The 18,211-nt window shown below is 48.0% G+C and overlaps 1 protein-coding gene across 4 annotated transcripts in view; it reads left to right on the top strand.

The window, feature by feature from the left end:
• LOC147904900 (mediator of RNA polymerase II transcription subunit 15a-like) overlaps window positions 1-15,304 on the top strand; it is a 53,782-nt gene extending 38,478 nt beyond the window's left edge. For 3 of the 4 annotated variants that reach the window (XM_087389116.1, XM_087389121.1, XM_087389112.1), the window contains 7 exons: window positions 1-52; window positions 200-274; window positions 754-2,007; window positions 5,798-6,142; window positions 13,278-13,466; window positions 14,377-14,468; window positions 14,596-15,304. The exon at window positions 1-52 is cut by the window's left edge and continues 19 nt beyond it. In XM_087389116.1, the coding sequence (XP_087245242.1) occupies window positions 1-52; window positions 200-274; window positions 754-2,007; window positions 5,798-6,142; window positions 13,278-13,466; window positions 14,377-14,468; window positions 14,596-14,791 (2,203 nt within the window). In that variant the 3' untranslated portion in view covers window positions 14,792-15,304. Of the gene's footprint in view, window positions 53-199; window positions 275-753; window positions 2,008-5,797; window positions 6,143-13,277; window positions 13,467-14,360; window positions 14,469-14,595 lie in introns of all 4 variants that reach the window. The other variant, XM_087389105.1, reaches the window with a different exon arrangement.
• Window positions 15,305-18,211: the final 2,907 nt, after the last annotated feature.

Genomic DNA, 18,211 nt, shown 5'->3' with positions numbered 1-18,211 from the left:
TCAGACAGGGCTGTCAGGAATTGTAGATCCTCAGGATATTGTTTGGGCAAAGGTAAGAAGCAATTTGTAGAGTATATATTTGTAAATACATTGACTAGATGTGACTTGGTTCGATAAAACAAATAAGATCACAGAAACTGGGAATATTGTTTCTTCTCAAAGTTTCTCTGATACAGCGTTACGACATGTTTTGGTGCAGATGCAAGTGCTGAAGGAAAAATATTTGCAGGATATGAAAGATCTTTATAGCATGCTTATGAATAGAAGCCAACAGGTGTTCTTTTAAACTATACTGGTTCTTTCATTTAGATTTCGAGGTTGTATTGCATTATGACTGAAAATTTGTAACCTTTATGATTGGTTTTTTGTTGGAATAGGTCTCAAAACGCGCATGCGTGTGCGTGAGAGAGAGAGAGAGAGAGAGAGAGAGAGTTCATCTGTACAAGTAGTGCTGCAATGCAATGTCTCATCGCACCATGTAGTTTAAATTTAAAGCTATAAAATTTTATATGCAGGACCCTGTTTTGTACTTGATAGCCCATCCTAACGCATGTTATTTGAATTGTGATATGATAAGGAAGGGGAAGCCTGATAATGTGTATGAGATGTGACTTTCTTGCTCTGTAGATTTTGGAATCTACATTGGACAAACCGTAACACTCAGTTTGCATTTGATTTCTTATAGAAATATAGCATTTCTGGAAACCTGGCCATGGTCAGCAGTATGCTGATTTGTTGTTTTGTTCTTGACAGCCAATGCCGACAGAACAACATCAGAAGCTATCTCACTATAAAAGTGTCTTGCAGCGAATGATCCCATACTTAGTGGCTCCTAAAGGAAGCCTTCCCCGGGAGTTTAAGCAAGATAAGGTAGAAGCATTTGAGAAGCAAATTGTGAATATTATGGAGACATTTAAGCGCCGCAAACAGACACCCCAACAGCAACAAGTACAGCAGCAAACACTTCCGCCGTCACCAGCTCTGGGTCAAACGCAAGCAAATCAGCAACAAGTACAGCAGTCATCTCAGACACTACACATTAGTGCACCAATCTCAGCCACAACAGATTTGCAGGCAAACAATTCATTGTCCATTTTGCAACCCAGTGTACCTCTGCCACAAAACAGTGCCAATATGGCTCATTCTGCTGCACTTAGTGGTCTGCAGGGTGGTGCGACCAATGCATTGCATCAAAATAATATAACCGCTCTCTCACAAGGTAGCATGAGCTCATTGCAGTCAAATGCAAATGGAATACAGCAGCAGCAGCAGCAGCAGCAGCAGCAGCAACAGCAGCAGCAGCAGCAGCAGCAAGCACTGCAACATGAGCAACAACTATATCAGCAACGAGTACTGAAAGACCAAGAACAGCTTAAACAGCATATACAGCAACGTCAATTGCAGCATCAGCAACAGAAGCAGCAACAAAATTCTCAGCTTATGCAAGTACAACATACTCAGCACCTTCAGACGATGCCTGACACTCTTACTGACATTAATGTGGCCAAGCAAGCTGCAGCTATGAAGCAACCGTTGCTTCATCAGCAACAACAGCACAGCAATCCCCGAACGGTGTTTCTGCAGCAACAGAAGACTCCAACCTCACCACAGATGTTGTCACCCCCACAGGTGTCACCTCAGAATGATTTGCAAACTATTGGCACATCGTCACTTCAGATTCCTCTACAGGCTGCCACACCACCTTTCATGATTCCGTCCCCTTCGCCTATACTGGAGGACTCTGAATTTAAGCCAATGACACCTTCCATATCTACAGTGACTTCTGCGGCAAGCGTTCAAACACTTCACTCTGCTACAGCTACTCCAAACAATGGACAATCAGGTGCTATTGGTACGCCGGGCTTTTCTGTCTCTCCATTGCTAGCTGAGTACATTCCAAGTCCACAAATGTATATTCAAGACCGTCCCCAAGCATTACCCCACGGAGGTTTTTTAGAAGAGAGGCAGACTATCACCGAGCCTCCATTGCAGCGACTTGTCAAAGTGGTTCGTTCTTTCTTATTATTGTGAGCTTATCTTCATATGATATGATGATGCTAGTGTATGCACCCATATTTGGGGGGGGTTCTCTAGGGGGGCTGTTTTTGTCTTTTGTTTTTTGGAGTTTTTTTGTTGTGTTGGGCAAAAAAGTGAAATTCTGTTAACTATGAAGAAAATACATAGTTGGGATAGAATTTTGTGAAATCCCTCATACAAAATCGTGTAGATAAGATTGTCATAACCAATGTAGATTGTGGAAGTGCCATGAAGGCCCAATGCAAAAAATAAACCATGATCGCGTTCCCTCTTGAAGGAGGCTTGTGTGACCTCTGCTGTGTGTGAGGAGCTATGAGTGTGAGGAGCTATGAATCTTTCCCTAGGCGGTTATGAGGGTTTGTGATCTCCAAATCTGTCATGCAGTAAGATCACCCAAGCTGATTCTGTAGGAGACTGTTGTTTATGCAAACAGAGAGGTACTGAATGTAGAGTCATGAGCTGATGGACTCCTCTGGAAATGAGAACAACATTGTCGGAATCTGCTCCCTTGTAGAAGATTTGGGGACTTGATAATTTGAGTTAGGCCACGGAAGTATGCTGAGGTGCTCCCTGCTCCCTGAAGCTCCCTCCTTCTCGCCATAGCTCCCTTCTCTCCCATCGCTCCTCCTGTCCCGCCTCCCCCTTCCTTGCCCCCTCTTGTCACTGCTTCCCCCTTCGCGCCTTCCCGCACATGTCTCCTCCCCCCACACCACTCCCCCCCGTGACTTCTTCCCCCCTCCGCCTTTTCTTCTTCCCCACCCGCGCGCAGGCTGTTCCTGCACCCCGCCTTTCTTCTGCCCCCTCCCGCCACCCCTTGTGCTGTTTTTCCTTTGCCCCCCCTTTTTGCAGCTCCCTGCTTGGTGCTGCTGCAGTAAGGCGGGCCAACCCCATGTGTTGGGGCTGGGCTGAGTCTTGAGGGCCTCCATCTGAGCCCCTTAGAGTAGCCTTGAGCAGGCTGCGTTTCTTGGGAAGCCTGGAGGTATCTCGGCACCCCGGGCTGCTTGCACATGCTCGAGTTTGCTCATGAACGAGGAGTCTTCCTTCTCCAGCTGCACTCACCCGACACTACCCAAGCACTAATTGAGCAGAGCCCCATTTATCTTGCCCGCACTTGTTTTCCTTTTCCCCTGGTATCGCAGCTTTAATGTAGAGGACATGGACTCCTCCCATCATGTGCCTCATTGTTTGGTGACGCTTCATTTTGCAGGACTTCCAAGGGAGTACAGGCCCATCCTCACCTCCATTGGTGGAGCATTTGGCACAAAACTGGAGTCCTCCCTAGAGTCAACGGCTTTGGTGGTGGCAGATGAGTGGGTCCCCAAACTTAGATTGGTGATAGAGGACCTAGAGTCGTCCCGGAGTGGATCCTTCTCGAGACTCTCGAGGGGGTTGAGCTTCGTTAGAGGATTGAGATCTCAAGATTACCAGGCCAGTGCCTTTGATGCTGGGACCATGGACACCTAGCTAGGGATTGTCCTCAAGGCCAGAGACGACCCCCCCAGCCTCAGGTTGGTTAGCGAGAGCCTGAGGTGGATAGGTAGAGTCACCTTCATAGGCAGCAACAACAGTCCTAGACCCCTTGAGTGAAGCCCTCCAGCGGGAAGTGGACGGAAGTGGAGCGTAAGAAGAAACCAAGCAAAAAGACTTTGAAGGACCAACGAAGGAGAGCCTGTCTTAAAGCGAGGGCGAATGCAAAGCGCGAGGCAGCCTCTCAGTCACAGGGAGATTAGACCATGGAGGAGTTCGTCCCCTCGGCAGATTGCGTTGTGGAAGGGGCCGAGGGCACACATGCATCCATTCAGCAGTAGCAGGACCTAGGAGGTGTGCGGGGCCCTGCTCGGTAGACCCATAGACTTGCTTCGTTGGTGGAGGAGGAGACCCATGTTCTCATGCCAGATCCTAGAGACCAACTTTGTCCTCATCCCAGGCTTCTTTTTCCACGTTAGTGGAGGTTTCCCCCCCGCCCCCCCCTCTTGGCCCCTGTTCTTCGTCGCTAACCGCCCACCTCTCGCTTCCGTTCTCCCTGCATAGGGTGGTGGGTGGGAGTACCGGAGGGGCATCTAAACTGTGGTATCCTATCAATGTGAAACCCTAGTCTCACAAACCATCTGTGAGTCCGTGCATACTAGCATCGCTCGTCTCCCTCTGCTGCCAACCTCTGTCTCCCTGATGTGCAGTCCCCATATGATCTAACTTGGTGTAGATATGTGATGGTCTGAAAGGCTGCATCTAGCTGGAGTGGAGAAGCACCAAACTCGGCCTGAATGATGTGATGTGGTACAGATGGTTTCCTTCGGATCATCCGTGAGAGCATGAGGATCTGCAGGCACTCCACCTATGCCCACTCTATCTCTGACATGTTAGGTCCCCAACAAGGGCTGCCATACATACCGGCTGGTCGGACCAAGGAGTTGAAGAGAAGAGCCTTGGTCCGAGGGTCCTAGAAGTGGGAGTGGAAGCATTGTCTCTCTAGCCGAGCCAGTGAGGCTTATCCCCTACTCAGTCGGGCCTGCATCGATGGTCTCATCGTGAAGATCGGGCCAGAGAAGATGACCCCCAAGTAAGTGTATGAGGATACGATCTCAACTGGTGACCCACCGAAAGTGAACTGCTTCCGTTGCATGTTTGCTCGAGAGGTGTTAAAGATCATGACCTTGGTCTTGCCAAGGTTGAGCTCCAAATCATGGGATAAACAAAAAGTCTGCAGTGCATCCAGGTGTCGCTGGAGCCCCTATGGTGTGGATGACAAGAGTGCCACGTCATCTGCATAAAGAAGAATCCTGATGATGATCCCGGCAAGTGAGCAACCGGTCCCTCTAGAAGCCCCCATGAAAGTCTCAAGCTCATCGATGTAGAGGCCCAACAGGGTTGGTGATAAGGGACAACCCTGTTTGACCCCTATGGTACTCAAGATCTCATCTGTCCAACCTGCGCTCGTCCGAACTCGGCCTAAGACTCTCATAAAGTGCCATGACTGCCCAAATGATCTCCTGATCAAATCCCAGTGTCTGTAGGCGTGTGATGAGATGAGCTCGAGGTACTGTGTCAAAGGCTTTGCGGAAATCCACAAAGCAGCAATATATGCTCTCCTTCCGTGATCTGGCCTCCTCAATGACACTCTTGAGTGTGAGTATGTGATCCATAGTCCCATGGTCTCGCCTAAAACCGGCCTGACCCTCTGCTCTGAGCCCTCTCATCTCTGCGAACAGGCTGACTGATGCATCCAATACAGCTGCATAGATCTTGGACATCACATGTCCAATCATGATAGTCCTGTAGTTACTCGGGTCCATGGGATCCCCTGCCTTGTGGATGGGGGTGATGGTGTTGAGTGTCCAAGTGTGGGGGAAGCCAAGGCAAACAGTATCATTGAATAGCTTTGCTAGGATCGGGGCTAACGTGTTGATCCCATATGCGATAAACTCAGTGCATAGCCCCTCGTGATCCTTAGCTCGGCCATTGTGCAGTTTCAATGTCGCGTCCTTGACCCCCCCTCTGGTGAATGCAAGTGGTGGGGCGAGGTTTGTGTATGAGGTTTGGAGTGGGCTGGTGTGGGACATCATAAAGGTGGTGTGCATACGTGTGCCAGACTCTCGTGTCGGTGAGGGGTGATGGAGACCTATGCTCAAGGAGAGAGAGAGAGAGAGAGAGAGAGAGAGAGAGAGAGAGAGAGAGAGATAATGAAATTTTTAAGTTTTATGTCTTTTTCTGTCTTGTGCTGATTTGTATTTCTGCTTCACTGTATTGATACTATGTCCAGATAAACTCTATGTCCTCAAAGGCTATGGCATCAGCGATCGGTGACATCAATTCATTGATAAGCTTGTCAGATAAGCTCGGAGGTTCCGCCCCTGGTAGTCAGTCGAGGGCTGCTGTTGGTGAAGACCTGGCTCAGGTTACCAAATGTAGGGCACAAGCAAGAGTGCTAAGCTCACTAGAAGGAACTAATATGAGTAGAAGAATCAAACGGCGAATTGACTCTATGGCGTTGAGCGTTGTATCTTCTGAAGGAAGCATAATAAATAGCTTGCAGAAAACAAACGAACCAGACTCTCTGGACATTCAGTCCACAGCAACTTCAAGGATCAAACTCTCCAAGGTTGAGGTAATGTGGAATTCTTCTCAATCTATTATGCCTTGCATTTGTTACCTTATCACAGAAAACGTGGCTGAGCTATGCCAGTGCTTTATTCAATCTGCACGGTTATTGTATTGGCAGATTGAGAGGGAGGCTGCATAACAGCTGGTACTTTCCTTTGGTCATTGCCTCACGATAGCTAATGTTTATTAATTTCAAAGTTTCTAATAGATGTTTCTTTTCTTAGGGAGGCTGCATAACAGCTGGTACTTTCCTTTGGTCATTGCCTCATGATAGCTAATGTTTATTAATTTCAAAGTTTCTAATAGATGTTTCTTTTCTTTGGGGGGGAGTATATATATCTATGCATGTATAGATAGAGACATGTGTATACACAAGTGTATGTACTTACAGGAACTGAGAAAGGAAACCGATTGAGTATAGTTTAACCCACTAACCTTGAAGGCGGATCCAGTTGTTTTTGCAGGCATAGTTGAATCCGTAGTGTACTTCTCCCACCGACCTAATAGGCAGTTCTGGGAGTGTATGAGGGATTTGTTCATAATCCCAGCCATAATAGGCAGTCATGGGAGTGTGTGAATGATACGAAGCTCAAAAGATAAAAGAGTATGTACTTGATGCAACGGTTAAATTTGAATAGGAAAGGACTATAATAAAGAAATAACTCGAAGACATGCCAATGCAAGGGGGAAGTCATGTAGGGAGTTGTGAGATAGCAAGAGAGCTGAAAGGCTATGCCCGAGCAGTCAAGAATACAACTTAAAAGGAGCAAATATCACCATAAAGAAAGAGATGTACGCACTGTTTGGGGTCCAACTGGGGGGACCTCACGCCAAAGGAAATTCTTACTTGGCTTCCAAGGTAGTACACCGCAAGCCACTCCCAATAGGGAGTCAGTCAACAACGCCACCATCCAGTCCCTCTGAAGACTCTGCATATGGGTCATGATCCTGAGGGCTCCCATCCAAATCCTGGCTGCGCTACGACAGCTCCAAAGGCAGTGCGGGATCGTCTCCAGAAAACCAGCAGAGAAACAATGACAATGCCCCTCCACTCGCATCTCGGTGGGCGGCCAGCCAAAAGTAGGATATCTTTCTCGGCTGCAAACTGGACCATAACCGCGTCCAAAACCTGGAACGGACATCTCGGGGCACTCTGGGCCACCCAATGCCTCTCCCTTGAAGGGGTCCACATCGAAGAGTCCATCTGAACCCTCCTGCCAATCCGTGTGGTGTAGGAAAATGAGGGCACCTCGTCCACCTACTCGGCAAGGCCGCCCCTGGAGGGCCAAAACCACTCTCCCGGATCCCACTGGATCTCCCTCAAGGGCCTACCCTCCCAAAGCCAGAGGAGCCATATGGGGGCTGCCAAGTATCTTGCCGAAATTTGGCTCTTGCCACGGGTCTCTGCCTATGATCATGAAAATGAACAGCTCCCAGGTGCTTCGCTCTGCTGCTGGCATCTCAGAGGAGGCGCCGCCCTATTTTTCCTCCCCAAACTCTAGGTTGTTGAAGTCCCCTCCAACAATCCAGGAGTCTACATTTGGAAGACACTGTGATAGCCTCCTCGAAAAGGCCGGATGGTGCTGTCTACGCGTTGGGGCATACACGTTCATGATCCCAATCTTGGACTCTCCCATCCTAACTCCCATCCAAATTGCCCATCCTGGGACAAGCTCACCCTAATTATAGACCTTTGGAGCCACTGTCTGTGAGACCAAGATGCAAGGGACCACTCCTCCGAATCTCTCCCTGGGGGGAGGTGGTGTCGCCGTCTGATGTCTAATGCTGAGAACATATGCTCCTGAATCAAAAGGATGTCCACTACCACTGCCCTCTGCAACTCCTACCGAAGAATCAAGTACTGCGGTTGACTACGAGCACGATTGTGGAGCCCGTGCACGTTCCAACTCACTATGGTCTGGCTCATGAGGACGGGGATGTAGAAAACAAGGCTCTCGTGTGAGTGGGTGCCTGTTTCAGAAAGACTGCCTTATGTGACTTTGTCGGGGGTTTGGAGGGCGAGTAGTCAGTGTCTGTATGTCGACTCAATGCCAATCTTTCGTGTCCCCTTCATCATCAAGGAGACTTCCACCCCATACAAGTCCGCACACTTCTGTAGTGGCCAGTAGTATGCGTGATCAACCTTTGCCTCAAGCGGCAATCTGATAACTCCTACCGCTAAACCACACATTGGCTTCTTTCGCGTGAAGCCCAGTTGAAAATTTACCTCCACACCATGGACGTGCCAAAGGTCCAGTCCCTGTTGTCCCATCCACTTGTCCATCATGCGTGAAATTTGATCTCCCATATAGCATTAAACACCACTTGGGACCACTTCTCCAACCTTGTGGATGCGAACTGGAACCTCCAAACTGGGTGTGTCTGGGAGCCCACTACGCTGATCGAGCCCCCTTTCGAGGGTTGCAAGACCATAAGCGTTACCTCCAGAGGTAGGGGGGGGGGGGGAGGGAGAATCAAGGAGGGAGGGGGGGGTGGAGAGGGAGTGGGATTTGGAGGGGGCAGGGGGGAGTAGGAGCGACAACATGCCCCTCCTACCGATGAGGCTTGTCGGGGCTCTGGATTCGCACCTCCTCAGCCACTGTCGTGCTAACGTCTGTTGCTTTCGCCATCGCATGTTAGGAGATCGCTGCTGATGCAAGGGTGAGTGCGGGCGCTCAACCTCCATCACGCAAGGATCCTCTGGCTGGGCAATGGCTCCTTTCGCTTAGGGAGGTGGATCTCCACATGAGGGCTCCTGTTGCTCCTCCTCCTCAGGTGCCTCTCGAAAAGCCTTGTCTCTCTCTCTCTCTCTGCGTCTAGTCCTCTGCTTGCGACGCTTGCGAGTCTGTTTGCTTCTTTTTAACATGGGTCTAGTCCCCTTCTGAGGGGGCGGGGGTCTGAGACTTCTGCTGCTCTTGTCTGGGGGGGTGTTGGGCTCTGTTGGCCTACTGACTCTGCTTGCTCTACGGGGGTGGGGTGGGGTGGGGGGAGCTCGGCCTTGGCCATGGGGGCAATCTCTAGCTAGGTGACCCATCTGTCTGTAACGAAGACTCTGGCCTGGTAACCCAGAAATCTCCACTCGTTGGCGAAGTGTGCCCCCTTCGAGGGTCTCTAGGAGGATTAACTCTGGGAGGGACTCTGGGCTCTCAACCACCAGCCTAATCCTGGGGACCCCATCATCTGCTACCACGGAAGCAGTTAATTCTGGCAGAGACTCGAGTACGATGCCAAATGCCCAACCAATGGAGGGGAGGATGGCTCTATACTCCTTTGGGAGCCCTGGGAAGCAGAGCGTAACTAGACAACAGGGAACATGGTGTGTCGTGTCCATGTCCTCCATTGTAAAGCCATGGTACCAAGGAAAGAGGCACACCAAATGCAGGCCAAGGAGGATGGGGCTCTGCTCCACAAGTGTCAAGGCAGTGTCGGGGGAGCTGAGTTGGATGATGAAGACGCCTCTTCCATAGATAGTGACCTCCTGAATGTGGTCACCCTGTAGTGCTAAGCTCGCCTGGATGCTGGATCCACTCTCGCACCTGTCTCCTTGTGGGTGTGAGGCCCACAATTCTGCCCACGATTGCCATGTCTTGGAGGGACTGAATTGCTTGTTACGGCAGGCAGCCTAAGGAGAAGTTTGGGTTTTTTTGAGCTCTTGTTGAGCCACTTGTCGTAATCTCGGTCCTTAATTGTGATAAAGATCCAACGGTGAGTCCAGAGGTCCACCAAAAGCGATCTTTTCCTAGTGTAAAGATTAAAAAAACAAGGTTGCTTTTTCTTATCTATAAGAGTTTGGAGACAGGCTTTGTCTCCCTCGGAGGAAATGTGTCGTTGTAATGGATGGGTCAAGAAAGCGAGACGATGGGAGCTCAATTTGTTGTGTTTCCAGAGCAAGCCACATAAGCTCTACCTTCGTCTCGTCTATCGTTGAAGCAATGGATGTGTCCAAAGCCTTGTGCATATCGTTGATAATTTCGTTTAAAACCTCATGAGCAATCCTTGATCATTGGATTTCTTCCTCTTGTGTGCTCAAGCATGCTTTCCGCATGTTGCTTTTGGAAGGCTGACGTATCTGTAGCAAGGCCAACCCTTACTTACATTCTATCGTGAAAAGCTTTCCATGAATAAATCTATAGCAATGGCTTAGTTTGGAGAGTCGGAAGTTTCTACTACTTGCTATTGTTGATAGGGTTCTTGGCTGATGGAGCTAAATCTGCTGGTGGTGCGTCAAGGGTTGCAATCCTTGGATGTCCGCAAAATAGTATCCTTCTGTGGCCACCGTCGTATGTATCTCGAGGCGCATAACTCGTCGAGAATCTAGAGCACACAAAAATTGGGATGGCAAAAGACACGGATTAATGGAAAGCTATACATCTCAAGTTTTAAATTTCAATGCTGTCCTGGTCTAAGGACACTTATCACCTCGAACAAGCCTTCATAGTTATAGAAACAGACGTGGTGGACCTCGATCGTAAATCTACCAGCCCACTTTTGCATATGTAGGCATACAAGTGCTTGGTATACTCTACGTTTTTCGCTATTCTGCATTTCATGTATGGTTCTGAACTGAAGGTTGCTGCGGCATCCGTTCCATAGACCTTAGTGGATCTTCTAAGCTAATCGTTTCCCAACCACTCTTTTCTTGTAGTTCTTGTGCTTTAAATTCTTTCACCTGCACTCCAGCAACCTTGCCACAGTCCTGCATGAAGCCTCGGTAATAAAAGTTTGACAATGCCTGACCACTGGATGGTTTGGCACTTTGCATTCCTTGCTTTTGGAATCCTTATTCTCGAAAATGTGGTTAGACAAACTTGGATTGTCCATTGCAACTCCTTGGTATACGTCTGTGTTGAGATGGACAAGAGACTCATCCAACTAGCCAATCTATAGCTGTACTTGCTCAAATGCTAGGAATCCACAAAAATACGGACGACACTCCAAATCCAGTTTCACAAAAAAAGTGTCCTCAAAGGTGAGAAATCTTAGCCGGGTCTTCCCAATTTCGCCCCAAAAAGCATAAAGTAATTGAATGCGAACATTCCTTTACGAGGAGGCCATTGCAGGGTTAGGCCTTTACATATATTGATAATTTGGAAGAAAACCCAGGAAACCCTGTGAGCCTTGAAGTGGGGTGGGAGCCCTAATTGTCAAGGGGGCTAGAAGAATGTTCAACTGTTAAGTGCCAATTTGGAAGGGTGATCGGAATCTTGAAGGAATAGGGAAAGTGAAGGAGGCGTTTTTGACTCAAAAAATGGCAAGCACACGGCCAACTTTTCCTTGGGGAGGTTGATGACATGTGTGAGATTCGAGGTAGGTACGTTTGGAAGAGTTTCAGCGCCTGATGACGGAGGAGATCAACGGCACAACGGCTGCCAAGGTAATCATGTATGGGTCAAAGAACAATGCACTGAGAGAGATGTTCGGCGTTCTAGACATGGACGGAACTTTCTCACCTTGATGGTTCCAGTTTGTGTGCAGCAAGCTGGAACAAAGAAAGCATCAGCAGTCGCTTGTGGTGATTTCACCGATGTTCGAGTACGATTATGACTATTGACATTCAGGTAATATGCCAATATCTTATCCATTCACGAGACTTATTCTCGGCGCTAATATTCTTGACGTTTATATTCTGGGCACCCAAGGAAGGGCCTGTTTCCTTGGATTATAAATCTTTGGGGAAGGAAGTGCGCCGCCTCCCCACCCACACTATGTGTGGTTATAATAATTATATATTATATATTATCATAGAAATATTTTCAATTGCTCGTCCATTCAAAAGGGCTTGTTTTCAATCTGGATTCCTACAACATTCCTCTCTTTGATGCATGTTCTCGATGTGAGGGAGTAAGAAAAGCCAAGCTAGATGCAAGGTTGAAGGAGGACGACACCTTTATTCATATGGTTATAGTTCATGTGAATATTGTATAGACTAAAACGAGGATCGGTTATGAGCTCTTGTAAGAGTCGCATGATTCATGTATTTGTTGGGCTTCAACTCCCAAAATGCACAAACAATATCACCAAGTCAATAATAAATCACCACCCTTGACATTTGTAGGGAGGATCGGGTCCTAATGGACCTTGTGTCGCGTCTCATGTCCACATTTTTACTCATCCGCTTTCTCCCTTTAAAAATTTGACGATTCAAGCTCAATTTTGAGTTAGTAATTACGTGCTCCATGATAGAACGGCTGCCTATTGCCACCTAGTTGCACCTGTTGCTTGTCGGTTGGAGAAAGGACCTTAACGGCTATGGGATTCGAGGGTGCTGCCATAGAGCCCCTCTGGCCAGACCAAGGGTCACCACCAAGATTCTCTTTCTCCGAACAAGCACAAAAAACCCCGCTGCAAAGGGAGAAAAGATAAAAAAGCAAAGAGGAGGGGCGGGATGAGGCGGAGAGATATCGATGGAGGAGGCAAGCGGAAGAAGACAGGAAAGGAGGGAGAGGGTGGGGAAGGAGGTGGAAAAGGGGCGGGGTGGCAGCGGGGGAGTGCAGGGAGGAGGCGAAGAGGCGGGGGGAGAGGCGGGCGGGCGGTGGGAGGTTGAAGAGAGGCAAGAGGGAGGCTGAGGAGAAGGCGGGGGGCGGAAAAGATGGTGGGGGGGAGGAGATGGTGGCGGGAGGCAAAGGAGACGGTGGGAGGAGGCCGAGGAGAAGGTGGGGGGCAGAAGAGAAGGCGGGAAGTGGGAGAAGAGAAGGCGGGGGGGATATCGAAGAGACTTAAGATGAAATACATTCATATCAGCTTAGTTCTCTTCACTGGAAATAGATTTTGTACAGGGTATGGTCATGTTGTCGATTCTTGCCAATTGGATCCGGAGGGAGAGAAACATTTTGTTTGGTTGGGCTATTCTTTGCACCTAATGAACAAGAGAAGGAAGAATTGTGACCATCTGATTTGTGTAAAAACGTTGGAACATCATACCCCACTATTGTGTCTTCCAAGAGCTGATAATGTTTGTGAATTTCAGTTCAATCTTTTATCAATACTCTTTGATAAACATTTTTGTATTGCATAGCATTGCAAAGAACTAGATAAAGGTAAAAAAATATATGGCAGTTTGCTTAGAGTGCCCTAGAGTTTCTTAGGGAAAGTTTGAATTAGCATTTACACACATTTACATCCTGGTGACTGTTGTCCAGATAAATCGGAGTTTGGCAGCAGAGATCAATGAGATCAATGAGCATCTCATAGATACACGTGTGGAAATAGATGATGATGGATCAGAGGAGGCTGCAGCAGATGGAAAGGGCGGACTTGTGGTGATTTGTTCCTATCATGCAGTTGCGTTGGATCCAAATATTGCTTTTCACAGTCGTTTGTTTCATATGGTGAGCAGTCACTGATTCAACTCGCCTTTAACTGGTTAAGACAGTGTTCTCAGGGATAGTTTTTGTGTGACATTTTATTGTTTTGTGGTTATTGCAGAACGTGGATGTGTGCATGCATTTGCGTCTCAGGGATAGCTTTTGTGTGACATTTTATTGTTTTGTGGTTATTGCTGAATGTGGATGTGTGCATGCATTTGCGTCTGTGTGTGTGTGTGTGTGCCGCCCTCCATTCCTAGAGACACACATGTGCGCAGAGAGAGAGAGAGAGAGAGAGAGAGAGAGAGAGAGAAAGAGGGTTATTAAGTTCTGAGGAAAGGCCAGAGAAGCCTACGAGACCACAGATCTGAAATCAGATACATATAGACATAGACAGATACACAGGCACGCACATATGCACATGGACATGCACATGCCTGCAAATTCTCTCTCTCTCTCTCTCTCTCACACACACACACACACACACACACACACACACACACACACACACACACGAGCGCGCGTGCGCGCACATACATATATATACACACTTTTTTTTGGCAAAGCAGATATTTCATTTACATTCATAGCTGTCTACTTTGTCTAAAGTAGACAGCTACTACTCAAAACTAGGAGCATATGCGCATGTATGCGCACTTACACATGCACATGCCTGCACGTGCGCATGCATGTGTTCGTGCACACACATGCACAAGAAGCAGGTATGCCCTTCTATTTTGGTTTTTATAGTATGCATAGTCTGTTTCTCATAGACCGGTTTTGGCCTCCAAAAGATTCCATAATCTCTCTCTCTCTCTCTCTCTCTCACGCCATATGTTTCCTTGTCTCTCTCTCTCTCTCATGCCATATGTTTCCCTGTAAGGTTTATCTGTCAATGATATGTGTGTTCGATTACAGAAGTTTGGTCTTTCAGGTGTCCCTATTGCCATTGCGGTTGCATATACCATCAAATTATCCAGACTGCTCGCCTTCTGTGCTCCTAGACCATGTGGCTTCTGACTTAAAGTGAGTAGCAAATTACAATTTATTTGTATGATATGAGAAGCTTCGTAGAGGTTGTTTTTTTCTTGGATACGAAAACCTTAGTGTTTTATTTGTATTGAATACATTTCTTCTCTGAATGCTCTTTCAGTCATCCAATTGCTTGTCTAGCAAGGGATGAGTTCACTAGAGTAGTTCGATGTTTACCTCAACCATTGTCACTTGGAGATATGGTGAGAGCTTGGGACGAGAGTGCCCGCAATGCAATGGTTGAAGCTGCAGTTCTTCAAGGTGGAGGTTCCTTCAGCTCAAGTTTTGGTGCCTGGGAGTCATGTGTAAGTGCTTAGTAGAGGAGTTGTACTTCTATGATGGTTTGTCAATGGTTTTTCCAGATTTATGGGGTGCTACTTTACCCCCCTATCTTGCCGGAGGATGATGTTGGTTGTATATACAATCCTGTGACCCTAGATTTTGAAAAGTTTAAAGTAACGAAATTAAGTTAGCCTATTGTGTGGTCCTTCTACACTGATAACATTTCACATAAGAGATGGCTACATTGTTGGGTTAGTTTCCTTTTTCGATATGGTTGCATGCTCTAAATGAAGCAAGGTCAGCAAAGCCTGACGAGTATGCAAATTCAGGTCTTGTTTTGGAGTCTGAGATTGTGCTACCTAGTGGATCAAGGTAGTTTTTTGGAGAGGCTTTTTTGACCAAAATTGTTAAGATGTAACCTTCAACCTTGTCAAAGGGTCAATTAATGTATGGATGTGACTGGCGGCATACACTCAAGACGGTTGAAATTTGTTGTAAATTTTAAGAAAGCATTTCACATAAGGCATGTAATCTTATTTTATGATCCTGGACCAAGTGTTTTCTAGATCTTTATTTTATAGGAGTTCAGTTCTAAAGAACTTCTTGATCTTGCCTTGATGTATTGTGGTTTAAAGCTAAACATTGTGTTGTTTCCGTCTTCTGTATTTGCCTCTCTAAGTGTAATTATACACTGACCCTGTTGATCAGAGTAGCAGAAGACTGGTCTAGTAGGGAAGCCCTCTCTCTCTCTCTCTCTCTCTCTCTCTCTCTCTCTCTCTCTCAGCCCCTCAGCCCCCTCGGCTAGCCTCATCAGCCCCTCAGTCCTCCCTTGCCTAGCCTTGCCAGCCCTCCCTGGTCTGTCTTGACACAAGCGGCAGCTTCTACGACCCCCGCCACACCTGGGCCACTGTGGGCTTGCACCTGCACTCTTGCGCCATCGCGGGCTGCCCGCCCCCGCACCCCTACAGTTGTCACGGGATAGCCCTCAGCTCCTGCCTAGCCTCTTGCATGACGACTGAGAACCATCGAAAAAAGGTAAGTCGACAGCCCCCTCTTCATCTCAGCCAGTGGCTGTTGATCAAGGCAGGTCTTTGCTGCCCCTGGGGAGGTGGATTCTAGAGGAGAAGATGAAGAGTTGCCCAAAGCAAACCATCGCAAGAGGTTGCTGGAAGAGAAAGTTGGCCCCAAGAAACCATTGCACGAAGCCAATCAAGCTTAGTCGAGTGGGGCAGTTTCCAAAAAGATTAAAAACATGGCTATAAATGTGGCGCAAAGTGGAAAGGGAAATTGGTTCCATTTTCTGCGGGATGCCTGCAAAGCATTGGCCCAATAAATTCTGCCCGGGGAAGGGTCTTACTCGGTGCACCCTGCTGTCATGGAACGTGAGGGGGGTCTGCGATAAGGTTAAGCAAAAGGCCTGCTGGTGCAAGGACAGGTAGGGAGGTCTGTTCTCAGCCCCCGCCTAGCCCATAGGCCACTGGGCCCTGCCACAGACTGTCAGTCGGCCCCAATTCTGCCCCCATACCCCCCCCCGCCCCCCCCCCCCTCGTGTTGGAAATGGATAGGTCACCTCCCTGTTTGTAAGCCTCCAAATGAGGAGAGTATGGGGGAGGGAGACCTAGGGCATATGCCCAGAGAAAAGGAAGGAAAGAAGGGGCTGCTACATGGACAGCATGATGGTTGTCATGTGGACAGCACATCTGAAGACATACCTGGCAATGGAAGGGATTCTTGGAGGGCAGATCTGGCAGAGGTAGATTCAGAGGCTGTCCTCATGAGAAGAGGACCTGATTGCACAGGAGATGAAGGCTGCAAAAGATAGCACCAGGAACAGTGTAAATGGCGAGGCATTCAAGCATGGATCTGGCCAGGCAGATTTGGAGCAGCAGAGGCACCTGAGGTGAGCTGGTCTGTGAGGTTAAGGGCCTGCAACAGGCCTGGCAGACGATCACGGGAGCAGGAGCAGCATGGGTTCGGCCAGTACAAAGCTGGTTGGACTCAGCCAACCAGGCCTGTGTTGGGCAGACCATAGAGATGGGACCCTACACTAAAGTGTGAGCCAAAAGCCCTAGTTTTGAGAGCCCGTAAGGGGCAGTTTTGTGGCCGACTAAGTCAGCCAGCAAAGGGGTCGGTTCAGCCCCTTGCTGGGTCGGTTATTTTGGGCAGGCCTTTGGGCCTATAAAAGGTGGCCCTTCTGGCCTCATAACATATCACCTGGAGTAGCCTTCCAATGAACAGCCGACCAGCATCCTCAAGGCCTCATCCAGGACGAGAGTGTAACCGGCCTTCATGAAGTTAAAGGGCAGTGATCCTCGTTTATTCAGTCATAAACCTCAAAAATAGCCACAACACACAAGCTTCAGTCACGTCCACCACTTAACACTACTTAGCAAGAAAGGACCTGGAGAGGCTGCGGTCCATAGATTTGCCCTGAAGTGTATGCCTCGGGATTCGTGCAAGTCTCCAAAAGCATGCCAAGAATCCCTCAAAGTGCGTGCCTACTTCGGAACACGTGCCAAAAGGTTTGTATACCTATCAATGCTCCTTTAGGGTTGTGCTAGTAGATGGACAATCGCCTCGGGATTGATGCCTGCAGTCTCGAGCTGGGTGCAGTAGTAGAAAAGGTGGAAGAAGCCAACCAAAGCATGGAGTGCAGCCAGGAGCAAGAGAGCAAGCAAAATTGTGCAACTGGTGTTAAAAACTGTCCAAGCTCGTTCTACAGACCTTGGAATGCTTTCGGAGGATGAGGGAGGGAGATGGTAGGAAAGGACCATAAACCTCATCTTCAGCTTTGTGTACGCTTTGTCCTTGCCTTTCATCTTCTTGAGTCGTGCTTTTTGAAAATGTAGCAGCACCCAATCGTCCTCTTTCAAGAGTAACTTGCGGTGATGATTCTCTGTTGCCCATTTGTACTTCTCTTGGCTTAATGGGAGGTACCTTGTGTTGTCCTGTCACAATCTCAAAGGGTGCTTTCCCTATAGATGAATGTAGAATAGTGTTGTACGCAAACTCAATAAGTGGCAGATATTGCTTCCATTTCGATTGCTGACCTGGAGAAGATCAAGGATAGTGGAGTTGGCTTCTTTTGACTGTCCATGTGATTCAGGATATGAGAAATTCAACGTGGTACCCATATTCTCAAAGATACCTCTCCAGAAAAGACTTGTCATCCATGGGTCTTGATCATCGACAATTGATTGAGGCATCTCGTGATGTTTGAATACATGAGACATAAAAAAGTCTCGCCATCTAGTCTGCTATAATCTTATTTTGTACGGGAATAAAGTGGGCATGCTTGTTGAATCTGCAAATAATGGTCCATATCTCGTGATGTCCCAATGATGTACGTGGAAGGTCGAAGGTGAAATCCATGGCAATGCTCTATCAGGGTTGATCGGGAATAGGTAAAGGTTGCAATTGTCTGATTGGCTTCTATCTGCCATATTTTACCTTCT

The sequence above is a fragment of the Dipteris shenzhenensis genome, chromosome 2 (assembly GCF_047967505.1).
Source record: "Dipteris shenzhenensis isolate YYH24624 ecotype China chromosome 2, Dip_SZ_1.0, whole genome shotgun sequence".
Lineage (NCBI taxonomy): Eukaryota > Viridiplantae > Streptophyta > Polypodiopsida > Gleicheniales > Dipteridaceae > Dipteris > Dipteris shenzhenensis.
Note: the sequence above shows the minus strand (reverse complement) of the source record. Positions and strands in the feature narration are given on the sequence as shown.